A 24523-nucleotide genomic window follows, 5' to 3' on the forward strand; every position below is an offset into this window, starting at 1 on the left:
GGAAGAGGTATGAGTAGATGGACTGCTTCACAATTAAAAAAAAAAAAGAAAAGGCTGCGAGATAACCTTCATCCACAGAATACTTGTGTGTTTCCTTAGTATGTACTTGTTTAGAAGTTTTGCTGCTTTTGTGTATTTTTGCCTCTGCAACTATTGCATGAACTGACTCCTAGTGGTAGAAATGTCGGTCCAGTCCAATACATGACTCTCTGTTTGAATTACTAATGCAATATACAATATGCAGTATGTTAATGAAGTTTAGTGCTCAAAGGACAGCACGCTTGAGATTGCTGGAAGCTGTGATATTGAACTGAGTGTGAAAGATAGTTAAGTGTAATTGGAGAAGAACTAATGTAAGCTTTTTTTTTTTTTTTTTTTTTCCCATCTTCTTTTTCCTTTCCATTTTCAATTCAGCAAGTGGCTCAATGGATTCATGCTTGATGATCTGGAGTATGAGACCTCAGATGAGAGCCTATCGCTTTGTGGGCCACAAAGATGCAGTGATGTGTGTTCAGTTTTCACCTTCTGGCCACCTAGTGGCTTCAGGCTCCAGAGATAAAACAGTTCGTTTATGGATTCCCAGTGTGTAAGTATACATTATGTTTAACTATGGTTTCAGATTTCTCCCTGTTTCTTGATAGCAGTTCTTTGTGTCTGGAAATGGGAATTGTTTAAAGGAGCAGACAACCACTTTACATGGCAGTTCTGACAGAGGAGAGAGAGCTTGGTCTTGAAGAAGCGTTGAAAAAGAATCTAAAATTCTTTGCAGAGCTTAATGTGTCAATACTAACTTCTACTAATATAACAAGTCATTTAATATAACTCAGCAATGACTGTTTGATGCTTCTTCCCCTCTCCCTTGTCTTTTTTTCTTAGCAAATTGCTCCTTTCCTTCTCTGCCAGTATTAAGTAAAGTGCTGAAGCACGAGTGGGGTTTAGTGGTGGAGAGTCCTGTTCCGTGATCAGGTCAGAGGTTAGTAGTCCACCAAACTTGCATAGCTTCTAATCTTTTATTTCTTGTGTTCCCCTGATAGTAAAGGATGGTGTATTAGTGAGATAAAGATGACCTTGATTGTATTTTGACAGTTTTGTGAGCTTGCATGTGATTAACAACTGTTTACTTACTGTTTGTGTACCTTGTTGTCTTTTCCTGTATAATTATGAAATCTCCATTTTTGAGTAGAGAGTTTGATTGGCTTTAATTCATTAATGCTTAAGTCCTCGATAATCGTTGGCTGAAAGGTCTTATAACTTGCATCATTCTAGTCCACGATGTTGTGTTTTACATGATATGTGTCTTCAGTAAGGAACATTTAATTGAAATACAAAGCAATTGTGAGAGAGCTGCAAAGTTCTGCTTGAAAACATGATCTTGCTCCAAGTAGTGAGAAGCTTTTGTAGCTGAGTTGCAGGAAAGCAGCTGCCAGCATTTCTTCTGGTCACTTGGTTCCTGCGCTAAAAAGCGCAATCCTCTCTGCGAATGGGCTGCCACGTAAAGAGGTTTCTTTGCTTCTGAGCTTGTGAATTCCTACTCTTAAGGATGGAAGAAGCACTGTCTCTGGGACCTGTGAGAGAAGCAGCCCTGATGTGCATAGTGTTAGAGAAAACCCCTGCCAAGTTTATTATAAATATGTTGCTTCAGGAACCTGGGAAAACTTTTTTATTTGCTTGATTTTGTTGAGTTCTTCTGGTTATGATCAAGCACTAGAAGCTTTTTAGATGACTGTTGATGAATTTGATGGTTTACTAAACCTCTAGTAACCTGTGCTGTGGAACTGATACAGTCTGAAAATGGCTTTTTAAAATCTGTGCTAATGTTTGCTGGAGTAATACTCTTTCTCTGCTCCAGGCTAAACTAGATTTATCACCCCAGTTCTCCCCATGCCCAACTGTCAAGGTGCTCACCTAAAACTGTCAGAATGCCTGAACTCTTGTAAATACCTACCGCTCATTTTGTATTCCGCTTAAGTTATACAGCTGGGACAGATATGCTGTTACTCACATGTGACAAAAGCTTACTCCTTCCTTCTATTGCAAATTCCAATATATCTTTTAACTACAGAACTGTCACAGTGCTTTCTTAATGATGGAGTGACTATACTAGAAATATAGTAGAAACCGGGTAAATAAAGTTAAAATTAATTTATAGTGGATTGGAACTAAAATGTACAGCTTGTAATTTTAATTATAATTCAGTTTAGTTAAACTTTCCCAGAGTTAATGATCAGAATGACATGCTAGCATATACATTATTAAAGGACACAAGGTATATTACATTCAATTAAAATTTAACCTTGCTGCTCATCCGCCTGGAATAAAAAGAAGGATTTACAGTATCTCTTTGCTATTTCCAATGTAATGATGAAAATAATATAGGATGTGAACTTCTTCAGATTCTTGGACACTAATGTATGAATTGCAAGAAAGGACCGGAATGAAATGGGAAAACTGAACTTAAATGATTTGTGCTGCATGATGGATCTTAATTGCTTTGGATGTGAGCACTCTGTGGTCTAAGCTGTACCTGTAGCTGTCATATCAGAAAATGGCCAGCGTGGAAAGGGAATTATTGTTACGCTAGTCACACTGCCATGCACCGAGGTGCTCCTTTAATCTGTGCTTATTCGGTATTCTCTGTCAATTTACTTTCTCTAGATATAGCAAAAAAGCAGGCATTGAGGTTGAATCAGATTTACAACCTTTGACTTGCAAGTTTTGTAGTGTGATTAAAAGCAGCGCATCCCCTCTATTGATAGGAAAACGGAGAAGGTGGATATTGTTCTACTGAAGTGATCAAGAAGTGCTAATCTTAGGTTAGCAAGGCGCAGAAGTTAGTAGCCTTGCTGTTGAAAGCGTTCTGCTCGAGAAAGTCGTATCTTTGTTGAGAAAGAGTACTTTCAAGCAATGTCCGTAACAGTCTCTAAAAAGAAGCATTTGAAAAAAGACTGCTGACCTTCTTAAATGTGCTTTGTTCCCATTCTCAGAATTACTAAGACTTTGAAGCCAGCTCAATGAAGAATTGAAACACTGTGGTGATTCACAGTTAGTTCCTCCTAGAACGAGTGCACACACAGATTATAAAGAGACAGAAAGGCAGTCCATGATACTTGCAGAAGAGCAAACTGAACTTCAAGGGATAAGGCATATCATAGCTTGTTTGTGGGACAGGACTTTTTTGGAAGAATTTGAGAACTTGCAGTCCCTTTCAAGGGCAGCATATTACTGATAGAGTCAATGCCACTGTCATGTGCGGATTTTTCTTTTGGAGTTTTGTATTTTTACAAGCCATGTTGACCTTTTTTTTTTTTTTTTTTTTGTGTTTCTGCTGCAAGTTTTTATCAGATTTGGGGATGTTCTGTGTCTTTGACAAAAAGAACTTTCCAAAGAAGCATTTGTTCTTTCATTTTGTTCTTTTGCATTCTGGCAAATAAGACTTGAATGAAACAAGGCATCTCTGACCTTTTTTTGAAAAGGGGGGGAATGTTGCTGGAAGTTAGAGTATTCTGATTTTTCTGCCCTTAGAGTTTCTGTAGTCTTGTAGAATTCTGTGTATGATGAGAGATTCTGGTTTTCCAGCGACCACACTATAAAACTTGACTATTAAATACTAGTGGATAAGGGAGCAAACCACCATGTCTCTCTATTCACTTTTGTCTGTGAATTTTGCGCTCATGGTAGTTCAGTAGACATCGTGGAGACGTTCGTGACTCTTGGTCCAAAATACGCCTACTGGATAGTGAAATCCGTTGCACTGTGCCTTGCATCTGTTTGCAAGAAAAATAATCCCTTACATTTACTTGGAAATGCTGCAGAAAGAAGAGTTAGTAATACTTAGCTTTCATCTTGTCCACATTGCATTAATGGTAGTTTTACTCAATTATCTACAGCATCAGACATTCCGAATTTACTGCATTATTTCTTTGTATGATGATACATAGGAAGCATTCTGCTGGAGTTAGGCCATTACAGTAGTAGTTGTGCGATAGTTGCCTGCTTGAATCTGTCTAAATGAACTGTGAAACCATTTACCCCCTTCTTACCTACATTGCAGTAAAGGACCTGGTAACTGTGTAGAATCTTCACCTCTTTTTTATATTGATGTTGCCTCTGTAAAAATTGTTTTTTGATAGTTGCACAGATTAGCATTTTTGACTCTTCATAGGCCATGCAGATTGTTTCGATTTGAATTGGGCTCCGGTACCAAAGCAGAACAATTTTTTCGACTGTATGTTCTGAACAAACTCGTGGAGCTATACAATGGAGCTTGATCAATATTTTGTTTCATAATGTAAACATACAGAGTTCACATAGAAATAAAGGTTAATAGTACTGATTAGCATGCAGAAACTTAGTGTTTTCAGATATGAAGCGTCTTTGCTGTCTTGTTACACAGTTTCAACATACTCTTTCATCCTCTACAGCAAAGGAGAATCTACTGTGTTCAAGGCTCATACGGCAACTGTAAGAAGTGTTCATTTCTCCAGCGATGGCCAGTCCTTGGTTACAGCTTCTGATGATAAAACGATCAAAGTGTGGACAGTTCACAGACAGAAATTTCTATTCTCGCTTAGTCAACACATAAACTGGGTTCGTTGTGCCAAGTAAGTACAGGTTTCTGGCAAATAGTGATGGTGATGTGTCCTTTGAAGTCAAGTATCATGATGATTTTGTGTAACATGCTTCTATTTAGGCTGGTTCAAATGTGTCTGTTGACTGAAATACATTGGTAACCTGCAGAGAGATTCCTCAGATAATAGTTGTGTAGCTAATCTGTATTTCTTTAATGATCTGTTCTAAACCAGACTTTGCTACTTAACTATTTGCTCCTTGTTTCAGTTTTACTTGATAGTGAGAATTTTATATATCAAAGCTGCTGCAGAAGCAGAATGAGAGATTATATTTAATCTCAGTTTGGTTACTATGAGGCTTGTTCTGCCTCTATTTTAAAATAAGTATCTGTGCTTCTTGCCCTCCCTTGTTTTGAGAAGCAGGACACTTTGTAGATGATTATCTTCATGTTCTCCTAGCATTTGGGTATGTGAAGTTATTATTGTCATTCACAAGAACCACCTAGTGATAGCCTTTGATGCTTTTTCTAACGATAACAGAAAAGTGCATAAAATACTGGAAATGCTGCCAAAATAGAAGTGTTATTTTCTGTTAACTTGTTGACTTTTGGATAGTTTGAGGCCTTACGGATTGCTTTTTTCCTCAACCTACAGCAATTGCATTTGTAGTCTCGCTGATAACCAGTATGATTGTTGGAAGAGCGAGGTGTGTTTACTGGCATAACTTGATAGTTGGCCCAATCCAGTTGACCCTATACACTTTTTTTTTTTAAGGAGGCAGTTCTTAATTGCTTTAATTCTTGTCTTAGATTCTCTCCTGATGGACGATTAATAGTGTCAGCCAGCGATGACAAAACTGTCAAACTGTGGGATAAAACCAGCAGAGAATGTATACATTCCTTCTGTGAGCATGGCGGGTAAGTACGTGGAAGTGCATGAGGACCAGCCTTACTGTGATTGCTAAAACAGGGATGCCTGCAGAATGTGCATGTGCTTTTTGCGACTGCAGTAAGAGAAATGATCCTTGTTCTGTCAATCATTTTCCCCAGTCTCTTGCAATTGGGCTTGAAAATTGTGCGGATGTGCGTTATAGATGGAGTCGAATTAGCTTTTGGCACTTATTACAGAAGCAGCTAGCAGGGAACTCAATACAAAAAGCTTCCAGAATTGCTTTGATCTTGTTATGACTTGTCCAGGTTGGGACCCTGAGAATTCTATTTCAATAACTGTCCAGCATGTCAAGCCTTGAGGGCTTTTTGTTTTGTCTTGGGTTTTTTGTTACTATTCTTCATTTTTGGAAATAAAGTTAAGTTCTCAATTCCTTCTTCTAGTTTTGTCAGACTTTTATTGTGCTCTCAGCTGATGAAGTAAATTCAAAGAGAAGTGTACTGACAGATTGGTACCTGGATTATTTGTTTCATCCTTAGAACGATAGTTATTTAAATAAAAACTTCTTGTTCTATTCAGCTGTTGAATCTGGGAATATTTTTGAAAGGGAATGCTGAGGCTCAGCAGAATTTAGTTTACTCAGAAATGCAGAACAAGTCATCAGTGAAAGACTGGAATCTTTCTAGTTTCTTGCTGCACTGAATTGTTTTTAAGCACACAGTTCTGTTGCTTTGAGATAATATACTATGATACTAAAGACACGTTCAGGCAACATTATTTTTTCCAATACATTTAAGAACATGGCTTTTCCAAACAACCAACTGAAATTTCTTAGCTTTCTCAGCATTTGGTACACTAGCTCAGTGTTGTTAATCTTGCCTAATTTCTTGCATGAATTGGATGAGGTGTTAAAGATGCCTTTCATTGAAGGTTCTAAAGGTTCCTTTCTAGTTACACATCCAAATTAAAAGATGATGGCATGCAAGTCCAGAAGGAAGTTTGCTCTCAGCCCTGCTGTCTTTTATGTGGCAACATAATGATTTCAGGCACAAATTCATGAAGTTTCATCTTAAAACTAGTTAAGGGTAATAGCAGAACAATCTGAATTTTGTATATACTAGTCTAGAAATACTGTTAATTTAGTAAAAGTCATGTGTTACGCAGACAATTTAACACTTGAAAATGTTGTAACAGTTGGATCCATCAAACTTTAGGATGTTTGAATCTACAGCTCCTACAATTGTAATCCAGAACTTCAAAGATAGGCATGTTTAGATATGATCGTGCATTCTACTTAAGCAAGGTCTTGAAAATAATTCATACTACCAAATCACTCTTAAATTTTAATTTCCTCCTCTCCATAATATATTAAGATGTCGCTTCACTCCTTGAAAAGGCCTTCTCCAATCTTAAGCAAGAGTTTAACATAAATCATTGGATTTAACTGCAATTTACAGGTTTGTGAATCATGTGGATTTTCATCCCAGTGGTACATGCATTGCTGCAGCTGGCACAGATAACACTGTGAAGGTGTGGGACGTTAGGATGAATAGACTTCTCCAGCATTATCAAGGCAAGTTAAGACCGTGGGGGTGGGGGGAATATCTTAAGATATAGAGTTATCCAAAGTCCAAGGACTGCTTCTCTATCACCTGCTGGCTTTCCAGAAAGGCTCTGACTTAAGCCTGCCAGGGAAGCCTTTTGTCACTAGACCTCATGCTTTGCTTTATATTAGCCCCAAGACTGATTCTTATGCACTGGTGGGAAACCAGAGGGAGAACCTTGGTTCCAATTTCTTCCTCTCTGCCCACCATCAAAAAAGGCAAAAAAACCCCAACGAACCAACCCAAAAAACCTAAACTGTCCCATGTTGTGGATGTGCAGAGGTGTTATCTGCAATGTGTTTAGGTTTGTAGTTACTGTTTCTGAAGAAATGATGTGCAATAGACAAGTTGTGGCCTTTGTCACCGCATAAGCACATGGAAAAATTGGATGCAGTCTAGCAAAGCAAAAGGCTAAGTTCTTTGTGAGAAAAATAAGAAAAGTTAACAAAAGAGGAAAATAAAAACTCATAAATTGCAATTCTATAATTCATGTTTACAGTTCCCCCTCCAGTGTCTCCTTTCTTTTTTTTAAGAGTTGATTGTCCTTCCTGTAGCTTGCCCTGTGTGGCAGAATCTACATCTCTTCCCCCTTCCCCTTAGCCTCCAAATGGCATCTCTACACTACTACCTGTTCCAGTCAAACTGATCAGTGCTTCCATTTGGTAGAACTGTGTAGCAACAAAGGACCTTTTCCATCCCTGTAAGCTTCTTTGGGTTTAGTTGTAGTTCTGTGCGTGTTAGTAACTTTAATGTAGCACTTCTTTACTGCAAGTGATTTTAAGGATGTCACAGTATTTTGTAAATCCATGCATTCTCAGGCACTGTTTTCAGTACAGATAGCTTACTAAACTTAATTTTCTGTTAACTTTTTGTAAAAACCACTTTCAGTATATTAGTAAAGCATTCTAGAGATACAGGGTTGGAGCTTGCTCTCTTGTTCTTTCTGCCATCCACATCAGATAGTGCCAGTTTGTGAGCTCTTGCAGCTGAATGCCAGGCAGGAAAGGCAGAGTGGTAACTTAGTTTGCAGTTTGTTCTTGCTAACTTTAAATTCAGAGCCATAAATTGAGTTCTAAATTAAAGCTGTTGGTCCTCTTGGATTTATACAACTATAGTCTAAAGCACTTCAAAAAGAATTATACGTGTCTCTACTCACTCATTCAGGCAGTGAAGGAATTTGCATATTCTTTCAATATAAGTTCTCTAGCTTCCCTGTATCTTGATACAGAAGGACAGAGTAAGCCGTAGCAATGTCTGAAGAGCAGAGTTCTTCCGTTTGTCTTCCTTTACAGCGATCTGTGAAGGAGTAGACTTGCTGCCAATGAGAGCAGTGGGAGTTACTCATCTCAAAGCAAATGCAGATTATCTGCAGAGAAACTATTAAGATTATGAAAGTCCTTTGGGTTCCATAAGAAACTTAAGAGATCTGCAAAAAGAGCTTTCTAGGAAGTCTGCAAAGTTTGGAATCCTTTAGTACTTCACACAGAGGGCAGTTCTTTCACTCTTTCCATATGGTAAAGACAGACTACTATGATGATATAATCTTACCATTAAGCGCTGATGGTGCCATGACCATCATTGGAACAGTTTTCTTGGATAAAATTCATATCTTATTTCTGGCCTCAGCTTCTTGCAGCTTGATTGTGTTTATTCTTGGCTTCTAAATTTAAGGTCTTTTATCAAGTGTATTCTCCCTATGTAGTCAAACCAAGCTCTTCAAGTTCTCTTTCAATTTTAAACCAGATTAAGCTCCTAGAACTCCCATATAAGATGGCTATTTTTTAATCAGTTATTACAGACTCGCAATCACTTCTAGTTCTCTGGTAGTTAAAATCTAGTGAAAATAAAGCCTTTTAATGATAATTGTTCCAATTAATTGTAATTGTATCAAGCACAACACTGGATACGAATGCTGAAGTGTGATTCTTGGTATAATAACTATTGATAATTTGTGACCCTTATCAAAACTTGGAAACACCTTTGTCAAGTCTTGTTACTAAAATAGATAGCATACTTAAATACTTGAGCAGTGTCAGACTTTTGCTCTACTCGATTAGCTTTTAAGCATTGACAAGATCTGCAATGCCTGTTTCCAGACACAGTATTACTTGGCTCAGAAATGATCTTTCTTGCTTTCCGTTTACTGCTATTAAATTGTCCGAGTCCAATGTGAGTTAGATTTGGCTGCCACGTTTCTTTTTGTGTCTTGGAATTTTCCCTTGTATCCCACCCTTACTAAATAGCATTTTAGTCAGGCACTCTTCCTATCGAAGTGTTACTTTTTGAGTGTTACTTTTAACAGCTGCTGCTGTATGAACCCTAATTATGCATGAAATATTGAATTAGAAATAGTCATGAAAGCCGAAGGAATCTAATAAATTGAAAAAGTAGTTATATGTAGTGATTTTATGCAAGTGTGGCTGCAAGGTTTTATTGCTTTAAAGATGTCTGAGTCCTGTTCTAAGGATTTATACACAGGCCTTTCAGCTAAATCTCAGTTCCATGATCTCCCATGCAAAGAAGTGGCTATCTTAATTCCACTAGAGGGCACCTCTTCCTTCAGGATAAGGTCATAATGATAAACCAGTGCATAGTTTTGACCCGTTTCAAGGGAATCCCTTTTAAAGATTAAATTGGATTAAGGAGTTAATAGATAAGTAGTCCCTCCCATTTGCATTGCCACAGACTCTTACATGTTAAAATTTGATTGTTTTTCTGAAATCGGTAAGTCTTTTAGCTGTTTTGCTCATGTTACCAGTTCTTTTTCTAACTACGACCTTTGTAAATGCAGTTTAGAAGTAGAAAGCAAACTGCAAAACCTCTTGTATGGTATATCTCAGCAAAGTGAAGTATGCTCTGGCCCTTTCTGAACAGGAGAATAGAAAAATGCTTTATTCACGCCTCTGCTGCTTACTTCTTTGGTATAGTAAGTTAAACCTCTACAAAAAATGGCCAGTGCTTATTACCCAGAATTGTTCTTCCCATGTGAAAATGTGTGTAGGGCACATCTGTTGCAGGCCCACAGAAAATAGCCCTAACCTGCTTTTCACTGCTATTTTAAAAGAGCAGCTAGTACAGCTGTACATTTTAGACAGAGGCTAGATGATGGTTATCTGTTCGTTGGGGACCATGATAATGTCAAATCCATCCCAATTTATTTTCTGATGATTTGGTTACTAAGGTGTTACTACTTTTATGTAGTAAACACCTTGTTAGCCTTAAGACAGTTATGTTCAGTCGCTCAGTAGGTTGCTGTGACTCTAATGGTTATCATGCAAGGGTGGTGCTTGAGCCCAGTGTCAGTCTCTGAACTGACCTGTATTTTTCTAGGGCTTGGGTGGCGAAAGGGTAAGCTTGTGGCAACAAGTCAGTGGGAGGTATCTCCTCTGGCTGCACCTGATTCAGTGGTTACAACATGAAGTGGACTGGGGTTGCAGGACTTGTTGGCGAGCTTCTGGGAGTGGTGTTCTGAGTGCTTTGGGGGGAGGTATGAGCTGGTTAAGCAGAAGATGGATAAAACTTTCTCTGAGCTTTTAACAGCCAAGAACTGCTTGGACACAGCAGCTGTGAGAGCTCACAAAGGCACGCAACCGATGCGGTTTCTTTCCAGTCTGAAAAGATTCTTGGTGAACCTGGAAATGCTTTTTTCACTATCTGGAACTTAGAGGATGTATCATTATCTCCATCTATTGCTGATGTGATTCCATTTAGAACTTTAGTTCACAGAATATGTGCTTTCCTTTATCCAAATATAGACATTGAAGGGATGAAGAATATTACGAACTATACAAAATAAAATATTTAAAGGAGAAACGTGTTTAGCTATTTTTTCAGGAGGAAAAACTCCACTTTTATGTGTATGTTTTTCTAAGGTATAATATAATCTCATTGTGGGAGAGAAGAGCTAGCTTTCTGATAGAGGCAGTATTCACCTACAGGAATAATTGCTTAGAAGTCACCTATAATGAATTAAGACTTTTTTTCTATGCTTTGTTTTAGTAGTCCAGGTGAAGAGGAGTTATCTTTAAGAACTTAAGCTGACGTGTCTAGTGTTTCTGAGGTAGTCTTAAAAGTAGATGCTTTCTGTTTTACAATTAAGCAGCTTTATTTCAGATTTCTGCTTCAAATCCACATCTGCAAAAAAAAAAAAAAAAAAAAGTGCAGTGTCTTTAAAATTGTATTTGGAGGGAGTATTTTTAACATGCAATTTGGACATACACCAATAAGTATAAGTATACCAGTATATGAAGCTCCTAAGAAAATGTAAGTTTAGATTTTTTCTTCTTATTTATTTATTTATTTATTTTTATTAGTAGTAGATTCAAGATACCAGAATGTTTGGAGAGCAAGTAGTATAATTATTCTTAATTAGATACTTAAACGAACCAAAACTCTTCGAGCATAATTTCACTATTTTATAATGTCACATACACTCGAAAAGCTGTGCATATATGAAGTACTGCCTGTTCCCATAAATAAATATACTCAGCAGCTTATTTTCTTAAAAGTTTTTAAAAAAAGTCTACATTAGGTGAATGTATAATGCTACAGTGAATTTGTTTGACTTTTTTCTAGAGCATTTTCTTTAACTCTCTTCAGAATAACTCCTCAGTTTCATCTTCATGCAGGAACACTTGCTTTATTGGAAGTTCATACCTAGGCATAGTTTGTCTACTCATACTTGTTATTTTAATATTTTCAGTGAGGTGAACTTAGTCTGAAGAAGTAATATTTACACTGCCCAATTACATGGGATCATTTTCAGATTGCAAGTACTTTCCTAATGTATCTTAAACCCAGTTCCAGTTAGTCAGGTGGCAAAAAGAACCTATACAAACCCAATTTTGAGTCTGTCTTTCGTGGTGATTTTAATGTTCTCCTTAATGTACTTAGCTTATAGATTTTATTTTAAAATGGCTTGAAAGTGAGAAAATTAGCTCGCCAGTGGTAAAATATGTCAATGTCCAGCTTTCTTACAGAATCATGCAGCTCACTCATGCACCCAGACATGTTTTTAGGGCTAACTGGAAGCTTTCGTAGGGCTAAGTTGCTCAAGAATAATTGGCAAAACTTTCTTTTCCTTTCAGTAAAGTAATGCCCGTTTTCACAAGAGTTCAATACTGCCCTTGTTCTATAGCGCTTTGAGGAGTTCTGTGGAATGTTTCCCCAGTGATGACTTTCCTGTTAAACTTTATAACAGAATATTGGAATGTGCTTGTACCTTATTTTATTATTTTGCCTTGGGCTTATTATGTAAGTGGTCTCAATGATAATTGTGTACATTTTTTCCATTCTTAGTTCACAGTGCTGTGGTAAACAGTCTTTCCTTTCACCCTTCTGGAAATTATCTGGTTACTGCTTCCAATGATTCAACACTTAAAATTCTGGATTTGCTAGAAGGACGACTTCTGTATACTCTTCATGGTCACCAGGTGAGGAAAAGCCTTTTATACAGCAATGTACCAACCCATAACATACCAGACAAATTTGTGACAAAGTCTTAGATTTCTTCATAACCAGAGTATTTTGAAAATTTCCTTGTGTAAAATAATGGAAACTTTTGAAATCATCGTTGTTTTGGAGGGAAGGAGTATGGGGTTGAAAGGAGATAAGGCAGGAATGGAGAGAGTGATGAAGCAAGACAGAAACCAAGTCCTCGTGTTGAGGATGCAAGCCGTCAGTGCTGTTCCCCAGATTCTGTGCCCCTGGGTCAGTCGTGCACTCTCTGTACCCCAGGTCTGTCATCTCCCTTTCTCTAAAGCTCTACAAACAGCACTTCACACCCTGACCGGACTGCTGTAAAAGTAAATGCAGTTCTGCTGTCAGGCAGTTAAGGACAGTGGTGGTAAAACTGAGGAAATGTATTTTGGGGTGTGCTTTGGGAATATCCTTCCATCTTATTTACTTACTGAATTAATTAGTTGAAAGTGATAAATGCTATTGTTCCGTTAAGTTTAACCAATCGACCTATTAGTACTCTGCTGCTGGATGTGTTGCTTGTAAGGTTAATAATTATACAAATGCTTGGAGCACTACTTTTAAATGTTAGATGTAAACAAATAACCTAATTTCATTGTCTGTGCTGAGCGAGTCTGAAAGGCATGGAAAAAACAAGCCTATTTTAAAGGCTTTCCTTTTTTGAAGGCGACAAAACATATTCTTAACTCACTAGCCTCTGTTAAATTAAGGCTGAACCTTAAAATGCCAGAAGCTAGCTAGGGAAAATGACAGCCTGGAGCTGTAGGGAGTGGAGGTGGCAGGTGAATTCTAGGCAATGACAGTAGCTCTATAAGCTGCAAAACTGATAATTCTGGCTTTTTGGGGCTTTAGGTCTAGTGGTTGCATTGTCTCATGTCTGGAAAGGGTTGAGTTCATTCTGCAAATGCTCTTCCACTGTGCATATTAATACATTTCTCTCATATTTTGTAATTTCAATGGAAAAAATAATAATCTCATTCTTAAAGCTCCACCTCGTGGAAAGATCTGATTAAAACTGACCAAAGGGTTCAAACGTTGGAAAGGGTGGGATAAAGGTGTGGAGGAAAGAGGGAATGGTCACTCTCCCAAAGGATACACCTCATTTGCGTAAGACTTCCTTCCTTTGAAGACTGGAGCAAGGGGTTATGCACATCAGGCAGGGCTGTAAAGTTTTTAACTGTTGTCTTAATCTCATTTTTATATTTGTCCTTTGTGTTAACTGGCCAGCTGAATGCTTAGGAAGTAGCTATCTGGAGAAGGATAAGTGTAGTTGGATGGTGAGCAGCCTTAATCCGTCCCTCAAGAAGGGACGTTCTTGGTTATTAAGTAGTAAGCTGAACTTGCTTTCAGTTCTTTCCTTTAAGCTGTAGGCTGTTTCTGGCCAAATGCAGTGGTGTGGGGAAGAGATCTTACTTTGAATGAGAATCACAGCTGTGGTAAAACTGATAGTGATAATGGAAGTCTTCAGAAGAAGGCCACAAAGCCCTTTCTAGGCTGATGCTGTACTAAATTAAGGACTTCTACAAAATGTTTCTTGAATCATCTGCTTAGATGTTAGGTTAAAACTGCATGATTTTTTGACTCTTTCAGATCAATAAAATAATGACTGTCACTTTATCCCAATCACCTACCAGGCATTGGAAATGCTTTGACACTGGCACAACTGAGGGGTGGTTGTCATTGTAGGCTTACAGCTCCTCCCGCTTGGAAACAAATGGAAGTGCAAAAGTGGCTGGTAGTGCTTTCTGGTTTTCTTCCATCGGAAGGTAGATTCCTTTACTGGCTGCTGCTCTATCCAGCCTGCTCTGCTGGTAGATAAACCGAGTCTATTTGATACTGAGAGCTCTATTTTTTTTTTTTTTTTGACCAAGAAAAACACACGAAGGGGGTGTGGTTTCCTTGGTCATTAAGTAGATTTGTCTTTTTAAGTGAGGGCTATAGGAATATTAGTCACCAAATGAACAGCCTGTTCTGAAGACATTCTTAAGTAGTGAGTTTGTGTGGGTGAATATGTTGCTCCAGACTTAGTTTGTACTCTGACAGCTGACTGCTTTTCTGTTGTTCTCAGAGGGCTGCATGAAAGTGGACACTCGAAGAAAGAAGACTTAAGGTCCTTTAGACATACTTTGACGCAACTTTTGGAGTGCCAGGAATTTGTTACCAGCTGATTAACTGTAGTTTACGTAGGGAGAATTGCCAAGTTTACATTGCTGTCTTTAATTATAACAGTGCTTGCTCCCTTGTAGAAGGATCATTAGAGACGGGAGTTTGCAGCTTGGAGCTGACATCTTGCAGCTGCAAAATGTAATTCTGTACAGAGCTGCATATTTTCATTCTTGAGTGCCTCAAGTTGTGAAGTACTTTTGGCTGATTCTATACAGATGAGACACAGAGCTGATACGTAGGTCCAACATTGGGCCTGAGTCATCATCCAGGAACAGACTGTTTTGGGGCCTGTAAGTCACCTCCAGATAGTTGTTAGTGAAGAGCAGGTATGTATACTGTGTCTGTCCGCCCTTTGGAGCGGTCTGATGAGAGCATTTCCAGACAGCTTCCTTAGGGGAATGAAAGTTCTCAGTAAATATTTGGAAAACATCCGCATCGTTATGTTTATAAATGGGAAGCCAGAAAATGCAAAGTTAGGATTCTGCAAGCAACCTTAGCTTGAATCATGAAGTAGTTGCATTCCACCTACCTGGGTGGTGTAAGTGCTCTCTGCTTTGCTGAGTAAAAAGCAAGATACTGTGAGCAGGTGCACAGGAAACGGATGTGCTCCTTTACTGTCTGCTGCCAGGTCTACATAGGTGGCATTCACACGCGTGCATGGTAGCCCGCTCTAAAGGGTGTGAGGGCCTCTTTGGGTCATACAGCACTGCACCAGGATGGAGAGAGAAAAGGGTGCATTACAAAGAATAAGCAACTGGCTTTAGATAACATCCTAAATTCAAATGAATTGCAATCTTTCTGTGACTCTTCTTCTTTTTTTTCTTGTATTTGGTTTGGTTTGGGTTGAGTTTTTTGACCTTAAACTTCTGGAATCAAAATGCTACTGAAGATTCAGTTATAAGGTGCCAATGTATTAGGGGAAACAGCATTAATCTTCCCCTGTTAGCTGGAGCACACCTTTATTGTCTGGTCAGGGATGGCGCAAGCCTGCAGTTCGCGCTTCATATAGCGATAAAAGACATTTCAGAACTGTCTGCTGAGACTCCTTGTGACTTCTTGCTAGAGCTCTTTTCTATATGAAGACAGCCCTTTTTGTTGCCATCTTTGTCTCCTTGTCCGTTTTTCCTTAGTTCTCCTTATCTCTCCTTATCTCTCTCCTTTTCTCTCCTTTGTGTTACCACCACCATTGTGCAGTTTCTAGGAATCTGCCCCGTGTTATCTGGAAGTGCTGATTCTTTTTATACTCACTGTAGCCTTCAATTCCATCTCTACTTGGGGACAATACTTAGCTCTATCCTACACCTCTTGACTTGCCAACGTAATGCCTGTGCTAATACCTTTTCCCCCTGCGTTGTCTTTGCTGCTGTCTCGTTGCTGCTCCCCCCCCCCCCCACCTTAGACTCATATTAAAATTGGCTTTTCCTATCTGGTGTTTCTTCTACAGCATTCATGCTGTATCTTGTATGAGATTATGAAACAAGTTATGTTGGCTTTGTCAGCATTCCTGTCCCTCATTCTTCCTGACTGACTTCCTCTCTGAATTCAGCTTTCTTCTTCTACAGTGCATCCAGACTTGTCTTTCATCTTTTGTGTTGAGGTTGAGTAGATCTTTGTAGCTATGTGCTTCCTTGTTTGCAATTTGTAGTTAAACTGAGACATTGGATCATTGTTCTCCACCTTACCAAAAGATCTGTTAATTTCAGTTAGTCTTCACTGAACTGTTCTCGGCTATCTTTTTGCTGCTAAAATGAAGTGATAGGGGAAACATGTGGGTCATTCAGCATCTTGTCTCAGACCCTCTGTATTCTTTGGCCTTTGGAGCATTTATCAGGTTTCTCACTTGCTCTTGGCACTCTCATAACTGTCCTGATCACCTGCTCTTTCCCTCTCTTGTCATTTCAAAGTTAGTCTGCTTGTCCTCTTGCCTTCTTCTCTTGTGCTTTAGAGCAGTTGAAAGCATCTTAAATAGCGACAATGGCTGCTCTGTTAAACTGATAATCCCATGCCTGTTTACCACCTCCCAGACTTTCTTCTCAGGCTTTTGTCATTACTTATCTCTTTTTTTTTCTCTTTGTGCTAACTATCTATTCCAGGAGAATCTGACTGAGTGTACTGCCTGTTTACTTCCCTCTTTTATGTCTCCTTCTATGGGCAGCAGAAGAGGAAGCTCTAATTCAACTGTTCACATTCCTGTTTCCAATTCTTGGTACCTCTCTTACTCTCTTACCTCTCTCTTCTCTACTAAGCAAATATTCATTTGTTTCTTCAAGAACTTAAATAGGTCTGCCAGCATCCTTGACCCTACTTCTCTCCAACTACCTTCATCTCTGCCTTTCCTTTCATCTTACTGAATATGCATCATTAAACTTACGGTTTATTCTTGGACTCTCTCAAGTTTGACTCTTGTTTCTTCTGTTATGCTAAAGTCAAAGTCTTAGCTTTCATCTTAGCTGAAGCTCAGAAGTCTGCCTTCTCCTGACTTGAATTGACCGTTGATGGTGTTGGCCCTGCTGTTCTTGAAACTGTGCACTCTGTCTTCTGTCTTTTACCAATTTTTTGAGGAAGGAAGTGTAAGACTCGAGGTATCTCTCTGATTCATCTGCTGTCTGTACGCAGGTATGGCTCTTTGCTCCAGATATATTTCCATTTCTCCATTTCCAGGATTCTTGACTTGTCTCTTAAGTATCTCTTCAGAGATCTGTTTTTTAGCTCTGCCATTAAAAGCTTTGTTTTCAGGAATGCTATTCCTGCTGTCCCTTGTCATTGCTTTCTCATCTGTTACAGATGCTACTAACATCCTGCCAGTCATTAGTGCTGTAATCAGTATGCTGCCTTCAGATCTGATCTCTCTAGCTGATGAATGCAGACTGCACTGAAGTCATTCATAATCTTCCTGCGCATCGTTTCTTAAAGCCACACTTTGTGTGAACTGATCAAACTGCAGATTGCTAGAGCAATAAAGGCCTTGTGGTCGCTAGCTTTAATCAGTAGGAGGTGAGAAAATTGGAGTGGGAAAGGAAAAAGTAATCTGTCTCTTGGTGGTCAGTGTTTAAATTAGACTGTGTAATATGAAGCTGTGCCTCGGGTTTCTTAACTATGTATGCAGCTAGAACTGGTCGCCCTGTGTTTCAGCTACCATGCCATGGCTGTCTGATCTTGTCCAAATCTTGTTCAGTGGGAACTCTGTCGCAAAGGACTAGGTTTAACCATGTTAGCGTTTCTTTTGTAGCTCTTGGCGCCCCAGTTTCTTTGCATTCAGTGCTGTTTGTCCTTTTCAGGGCACCTTGGAGCATACCACTCTACCTGGTGCTGTTCTTCCGCTGGAGGATTTGAATCCTGATAGCTATGATGTTCTTTTCACTCAACTTCTCCAATGCATGACGTTTTGTTCTTTTTTTATACTTTCCCTCAGACTTTCCAAAGTTGTCCTACTGTCACCAAAACTGTAGTTACCCTTTCAAACTCTGAGGTGCACAAAAGCTCAACAGTCTTCATGCTGTCTTGGTATCTCATTGTCAAACCTCTTCTCTCTGAGCCTTTCTGTTTCCTAAGCTAGTAAGGCAAGAAACAATAGGAATTTGGGGACTAATGCTATCAGCTTTTAGTTCCTGCAACACCTAGAGTAATGAGGATGCAGAACTAGAACGTCTGATTGCTCTGGGGATGCTAATAAAAGGACATTTATATTCTGCTACAGAAAAAAGAATACAGGTGATCCTTTAGAAGGTTGCTATAACCCAGCACATTCTGGCTGCACTGGAAATAATGAAGCATAAATTTCTGCTTACAACTTGGAGAGAAGAATGTGCAGCCACCTCTTTAAATGCAAAATAGTAACTTTAAAGAAAAAAAAAACTGAAGGGAGCTTTGAATTTTTCAGGCTCCAGCCATGTACCTGTTGTCCAGGACTTTGTCACAGATTCATCAGCTCTTTGCCATGCTTACCTGGAACAAATGCAAGTTAGGCTATGTCTAAACACTGGTGTGTGTGGCTTTTTCCATTTTTGTTTTATGTGTTTATGTTAAATTTGAAGAGCATTTGGCAAACATTTGTTTGTATGTTGCCATAGCAAACCTGTTATATCCGGGAGGAGTGCTGTATGTGTATGTAGCAAAAAGTCTTTTCACTTAATTTGTGTCAACAGATCTGTAGAGGATGTTGTGTCTATTGACTTGTTTGTTCCCCTTCTTTCAATTTCTAAAGGCACATTCCACCTTTGATACCAGTTTCTATTTTGGGAGGAGTATGCTCTGTAGAATCTCCTCCCCTCCCCTTCCATTCAGAATGTCCTGACTTTGGAGTTAATTCATGTCCTGTTTTGATGTGATTTGTAAATTGTGCTAAATTTTATCTAAATACACTGAAATATTTAGAGACTGAGGAAATCATTTTGCAACATGTTGCTGTTCTCTTGTGTTCCTCGCTTGTGCTCATTTCTGAACGTTTTGTCTCAACTGGTTCCTCCCTCCGTCCTGACTTGCGCTCTGACTGTCATAAACAAGTAAAACTTCCATATCCTCAGAACCCAATCTTTTCAAATACAGCATTTGATACCTTGATAATGCACAGACATAATAGAAGGGTACTATTCATAATGTTTCCCACTTCATTCAGAAACTTTAATCATTCAGCAATATTCTGCGTTTATATACTTGTTTTTTCCTTTTTCCGTGTCTGTCTTTTGCTTTTCCTTTTTATTTTAGGGAACCTCCATTAATGACAGTGTGGTCAGAATGCTGAGTATTTCCTGGGGTAGGGGGAAAGCAGATGGGAGCAGAAGAGGGCAGAAGTACACTTCGTCTCAGTCTATTGACGACGGTGATGTTGGTTTGAAAGGACTGCACCATTTAATGCCATGTTAGCTGAACAAGCTTAGTCATGTTAATGATTGCGCATGCATTCTGAAAATACTGCAAGGAGATCTATTCAGGCTAGGTACTCCATAAGGAGATGACCTACACTATTAGGTGATAAACCTCTTTAGAAATCACTTCAGATGAAATGATGGTATGGGAATGTCAGAAAGTGTTTTAAGGAGGCTGAAACTCTTCAAACACAGCATGAGCAGATAGAGATTCTAGTTTTGCCAGCACAATCTTACGCCAGCGTATTTGAAAGTATAGAAGACTGTAGGCTGCAAGTTGCAGTGAGTGTGGGGCGTTTATCCTAAGTGCTGTCGTTCGTATGTACGTCTTGCTTCAGGATTTCTAAAGATGAATTTGCTTTTTTAGGACATGAGAGAAAGAAGGGAGATGAGAAATGATTTGGTCTGGAGATGTGGGGTTTTCATGGAAGACCCTTTGGGAAGACGTAGTCCTGCTAGAATAGTACATCCATGTGATACAGGGTGCTGAGAGGTTGCTTACCTGCCTTCTGAGAGATATATCTCAGAATCTGAAAGATATATCTGAGATAGTGTTACCTGAAGGCAGATAACTTTATTTCCATCGGGAAGTATGTATTTGTGTTTTCTTTCTTTAAGCCTGTCACAAGCTCAGCTTGCTTTCCCAGCAAACTTGGCCATGTGCAGCCTCTGGAAAGTTAATTTGAGCTCAGGCAAAAACTTAGACTTAAGACAGTCTGCTAAATAGTATGTTTAGTAGCTGCCATAAAACCTCCCTATCTGCATCCTTGGCTGTTTATTCCCAGCAGAATAGTTTGTCTCTTGCGTCTATGCTCTAACACACATAACTATTTCCCAACTCTGTTCAGCTGCATCTCGGAATGTCTGTCTCATCCTTCTCGCATGCTTCCTTCCGAGTGCTTGCTTAAAGGTTGAAAACCTATTAAACTAGATGTGTGGTGTGGAATGCCTGCCTCTGCTTGGGCATAGCTTCAGAAAAAGAACAGACAAGGCTGTTCAAAGTCTCTCGGAACTGACTGTTTAAGTGCAAGGCTTGCTCAAAATGCAAGGGTCTCTGCTGTGCAAAGGTGATCATGGACACGTTAGTTCTGGCATCTCTTCTGTAAAACTACTGCTAGGAGAAAAGCAGTTTTAAACCTGACAACTGACATAGATTTATGTAGATTGTTAGCCTGTAGCTTGAAAATAGCAAGCAACAGTGCTGTAAGTAGTGCTTGCCTCCTTTTTGCATTCTCTTGTGCTGCTGCAGGTGCTCGTCTACATCCTCTAACACGTGAGGGTCTGCGAAGAAGTGCTTCTGAAGTGCTTTTGTGGCATCGTCTCCAATAGCTTCAGATGTTCTCCCCTGTGTTGACTTTGTCCTGTTAATGGGTATCCAAAGGAGAGCAGTTGCCTCCTGCCAAACTCTACTGTAATCTGTAGTACTCTTTAAATTGAGGCTAACTTACAAAAGCAGGTGTGTTCTGCTGATGCTGTTGTCTGCCATTCAGTGACCTGCCCTTCTGTTATTCTTTCTAGCGCTCCTCAGTCCTTGTCTTTTCCTTCCTCTTGTGCTGAGCACAGTGGTCTTGTGCTTTGCAAACGTCTTGACTCTCAAGTCTCAAAGTGAGTAATTGGATTCTACTCTGAATACTGAAGTGAACATATGTTCAGTTGTTCTGCTTGTACAGATTCCTTGACTTAAAATGCTGCTAGCCCTGTCTATCTTATAAAAATCAGATATATGAGGCATAATTGATTGATTACTTTGGTAGTTGGTCAGGTGTATTCTGAAGTTATGCCACAGTGGAGTGGTGATAGCTTTAAGTGTTGGGTCTTCTGCAGTGGGCAGTTTGCATGGAATGGCCTAGAAATATATAGACCATAATAACAGTTGCCTAAATCTTTTAGCTTGTGCTAGAAATCTGAAGCTGTAGAACTGAACGTCTTTCACCTCTTGCCTGGGAAGCAATCATCTAGCCTTACTTATTGGCTATTTTCAGCATCAGTCATGTGTTCAGTGCTGTCCCTTAGTGACAGCTATATATTTTCAAAGAAATGCTGTGCCATTGTCTATGGGGAATGTGTTGCACACTGCAGTCTATGAAATACAGTGTCTACTGGTGCCAGTACCTTGAGTATTTTGGATAACATGCAAAGTTGTGGCCCCTTGCACAAGTAGGTGGCACATGCGTATTATTGTGTGAGAATCTTGGATTAGCGGGTTTTTCTTTCATGTTTCTAGTGCTCATGCTCTGAAGAGGAGTTTGGAAAATATGAAATCTTAAGGCTTGGCAGTTGGAGTCTGACGGGTGAATTTATCACTTCTTGAAGTTGTGATTCAAAACTCTGATTTTCATGGGGCATGGCATATGATATGTGAATGCTGAATGTTGTCAGTATTGGGGATATTTTTTTTTTATCCTAACAGTCTCTCTCAGTACTGTTTGCTGTACTCTGTGTGTCTGTGTCTGTTTAAACCTCCTTTTCTAATTCCAAACATTCCATAAAGATGGCTTAGGAGCAAGCTTTCTTCCGGGCCCCAGCTGAAGGCTGCGCTTGCAGATCCAAACACTCTCACCTCTTTCAAAAGATAAACAGGAGTTTTAGGACATGCTAATTCTAAAGGGAAGAGCGAATGACTGAGGAGGAACAAGGAAAAGGCTGAAGCAGTTAAATTTAATTTGTTCCTCTCTGTCTTAATGTCATTCATATTAGCAAAGCTAGGTGTCTTAAACTCCATGAAAAATGTGGGAAACAGTAACCCACTACTAGCAAGATCAGCATGCTGATTGTGGGCCATTTATGTGACTGATAAGAGCTTTCTAAGTTTTGCCTTTAGATTGCTGATGTCAAAAGTGAAGTATCTTGTAAAGCTATAGTAAATAAAGCTTTATAACCTTACCCTCCATGCTGCCCTTCTCAACCTATCCCTTAAATTTATTCACAGGGGCCAGCCACCTGCGTAGCTTTCTCAAGAACTGGAGACTTGTTTGCTTCTGGGGGTTCTGATGAACAGGTATGTGACTGCTTTAATTTGATAATGATATGCCCTGTTCTTACTGTTTTCTCTTAATTCTCTTAATAGCTATACTAGTGTACCTAGTTGCTTTTTAAAGAAAACGATTGTTTAAAAAATGATGAGGAGTATTAAATATAGAGGTTTTTCTGACTGAGGAAGCATGTAAGCTGAATTGGTTGGGAGTGAGGTACATGAAACGGAGGGAGTATTATCTTTATATACAGGCCTTGTTTCTTACATGCTTTTCCGAGGCATCTGCTTCTGGCTGCTGCTGGGCACTGGGCTAGAGGGGTGTAAAAATGGCTGTGTTGAGTCAGCCTGACGATCTGCATAGCCCAGGATTCTCTCTGGCATGTACTACTGGCTAATTCTGAGGGAAAAGCGTAAGGATAAGGAAAGCAGGCAGAACTTCCCGTAGGTAGCCTTCCATACTTTACTGATGTGCAAGGCAAGGACCTTGTATTTCAGAGTTCCCAATGTTCTCTTCCTCCCACAAATTTGTATTGTCAATCTTACTTGATATTAAGACATTTCTAGTGCTGAGACCAAATGGTTTCATGTCTGATTAGGCACACATACAGGCTGCAAGTCTTTTGATTAATGGTAACCTGCTGCCAAACTCTGCAAATGCTGCAGTTGCACAGCTTTTTTTGGGTCAGAGTTGGACTTTTCTCTGCTCAGCTCCATATGTGCACCAGGACTAAGAACCTGTATATCATATTGCTTGTGCGCCTTCGTGTAGAAGCTTTTGGTGGATGAAGGAGTTGTATTGGTATCTCTTTCTTACGCTTTTTGGTTTTGATTTGTAATCTAGATTCACATTTCTTTATAAAAAGCTGCTGGATTTTATTCTCTGTTGTCAGCAGGGTGAAGCAAAAACATACTCAGTATGTCTGTACCATCCTTAAGTGACTTGCAGTGCTCTTCATAGCTGGTGACAGTTTTAGGAGCTGTTGCTTTTTAATTTCTTTTCATAGACCAGCTAAGAAAGATGGCATAGCTTGCTATCCTGTCTCTCCAAGACTGCTTTTCATTTAAGCTTTTAAATCAGAGGTTTTCAAAGGAGGGAGGGAGGGAGGGAGAGAGACAGAGAAGCATCTAGTTTTTTGTCTTAAATTATATTGCGATCACTTTATTAACGGTTGCTCTTGAAATGCTTATCTAACACAAAAAATAAAAGTGCCTTTTGCTACCGTTTAATGTGCTCTCAAGAGCTGAGATGACGCTGGAAGTTGCATTTGTATAGCAATTCGTTGTTGTTTATTTTCAATAGGAAAAAAATGGAATATAGAATTTTATTTCCAGTTCTGACAGCCAAAAAGCTAACTTTTGCTTTCTAACTAAAAAGGGTGAGTTAGCCTACTTTTCTCCATTGTATGAAGGACATTCCTTTAAAAAGCTTTTGTTTTATCAGATCCTTCTTTTTCTTTCCATCGGTTGGAATTTCTTTCTATAAATCAAGGCTTATTGCAAGTATGATTTACTTTTTTTCTTAAAATGTCTCCTGCTACTATTAAAATGAGACACTGAATGGTAAAGCTTCCCCCAGAAAGATCCTTTGTAGAAAGGTATGTTTTTGGCATTTGACCATAAACAAGCTTCTCTGGAAGCCAGTTCTATTGCAGCTCGGAGCTGCAAACCTTTCTGAAAGTGTGTTTGGGGAAAACTGGCTATAACTTTCCTGTTCTTAGCTTTCATGAAGGAATTGCCTTGCTCCTGTTGGGTTTGTATATGAAAATGCAGACAATGCTGCCTTTCATACCTGGAGAAAAAACTTTAACGTACAATGTATGTATGTAATAAAAACAGCATTAGTCTTAGATTGCTAGTATTATAGTCTATGAATCTTTTTCATCGGAATGGACCTCCCTGAATACTCTTTCTGAACCTGAGAGAAATTATGAGAAATAATGATAATCCAGAAAAACTCTATAGGTCAGAGAGAAACTTCTG

The 24523-nt window shown here is 39.1% G+C and overlaps 1 protein-coding gene across 3 annotated transcripts in view; it reads left to right on the forward strand.

The window, feature by feature from the left end:
- The window catches only part of POC1A (POC1 centriolar protein A), a 58692-nt gene that overhangs the window by 3618 nt on the left and 30551 nt on the right, over positions 1-24523 (forward strand). For all 3 annotated transcript variants that reach the window (XM_085302501.1, XM_085302498.1, XM_085302500.1), the window contains 6 exons: positions 415-586; positions 4422-4601; positions 5378-5485; positions 6914-7029; positions 12359-12492; positions 22499-22567. In XM_085302501.1, coding sequence (XP_085158627.1) covers positions 426-586; positions 4422-4601; positions 5378-5485; positions 6914-7029; positions 12359-12492; positions 22499-22567 — 768 coding nt within the window. In that variant the 5' untranslated portion in view covers positions 415-425. The remainder of the gene's footprint in view (positions 1-414; positions 587-4421; positions 4602-5377; positions 5486-6913; positions 7030-12358; positions 12493-22498; positions 22568-24523) is intronic.

Source organism: Rhea americana, unplaced genomic scaffold (genome assembly GCF_003343005.1).
Source record: "Rhea americana isolate MKP2758 unplaced genomic scaffold, rheAme1 scaffold_19, whole genome shotgun sequence".
In the NCBI taxonomy this organism is placed as follows: Eukaryota; Metazoa; Chordata; class Aves; order Rheiformes; family Rheidae; genus Rhea; species Rhea americana.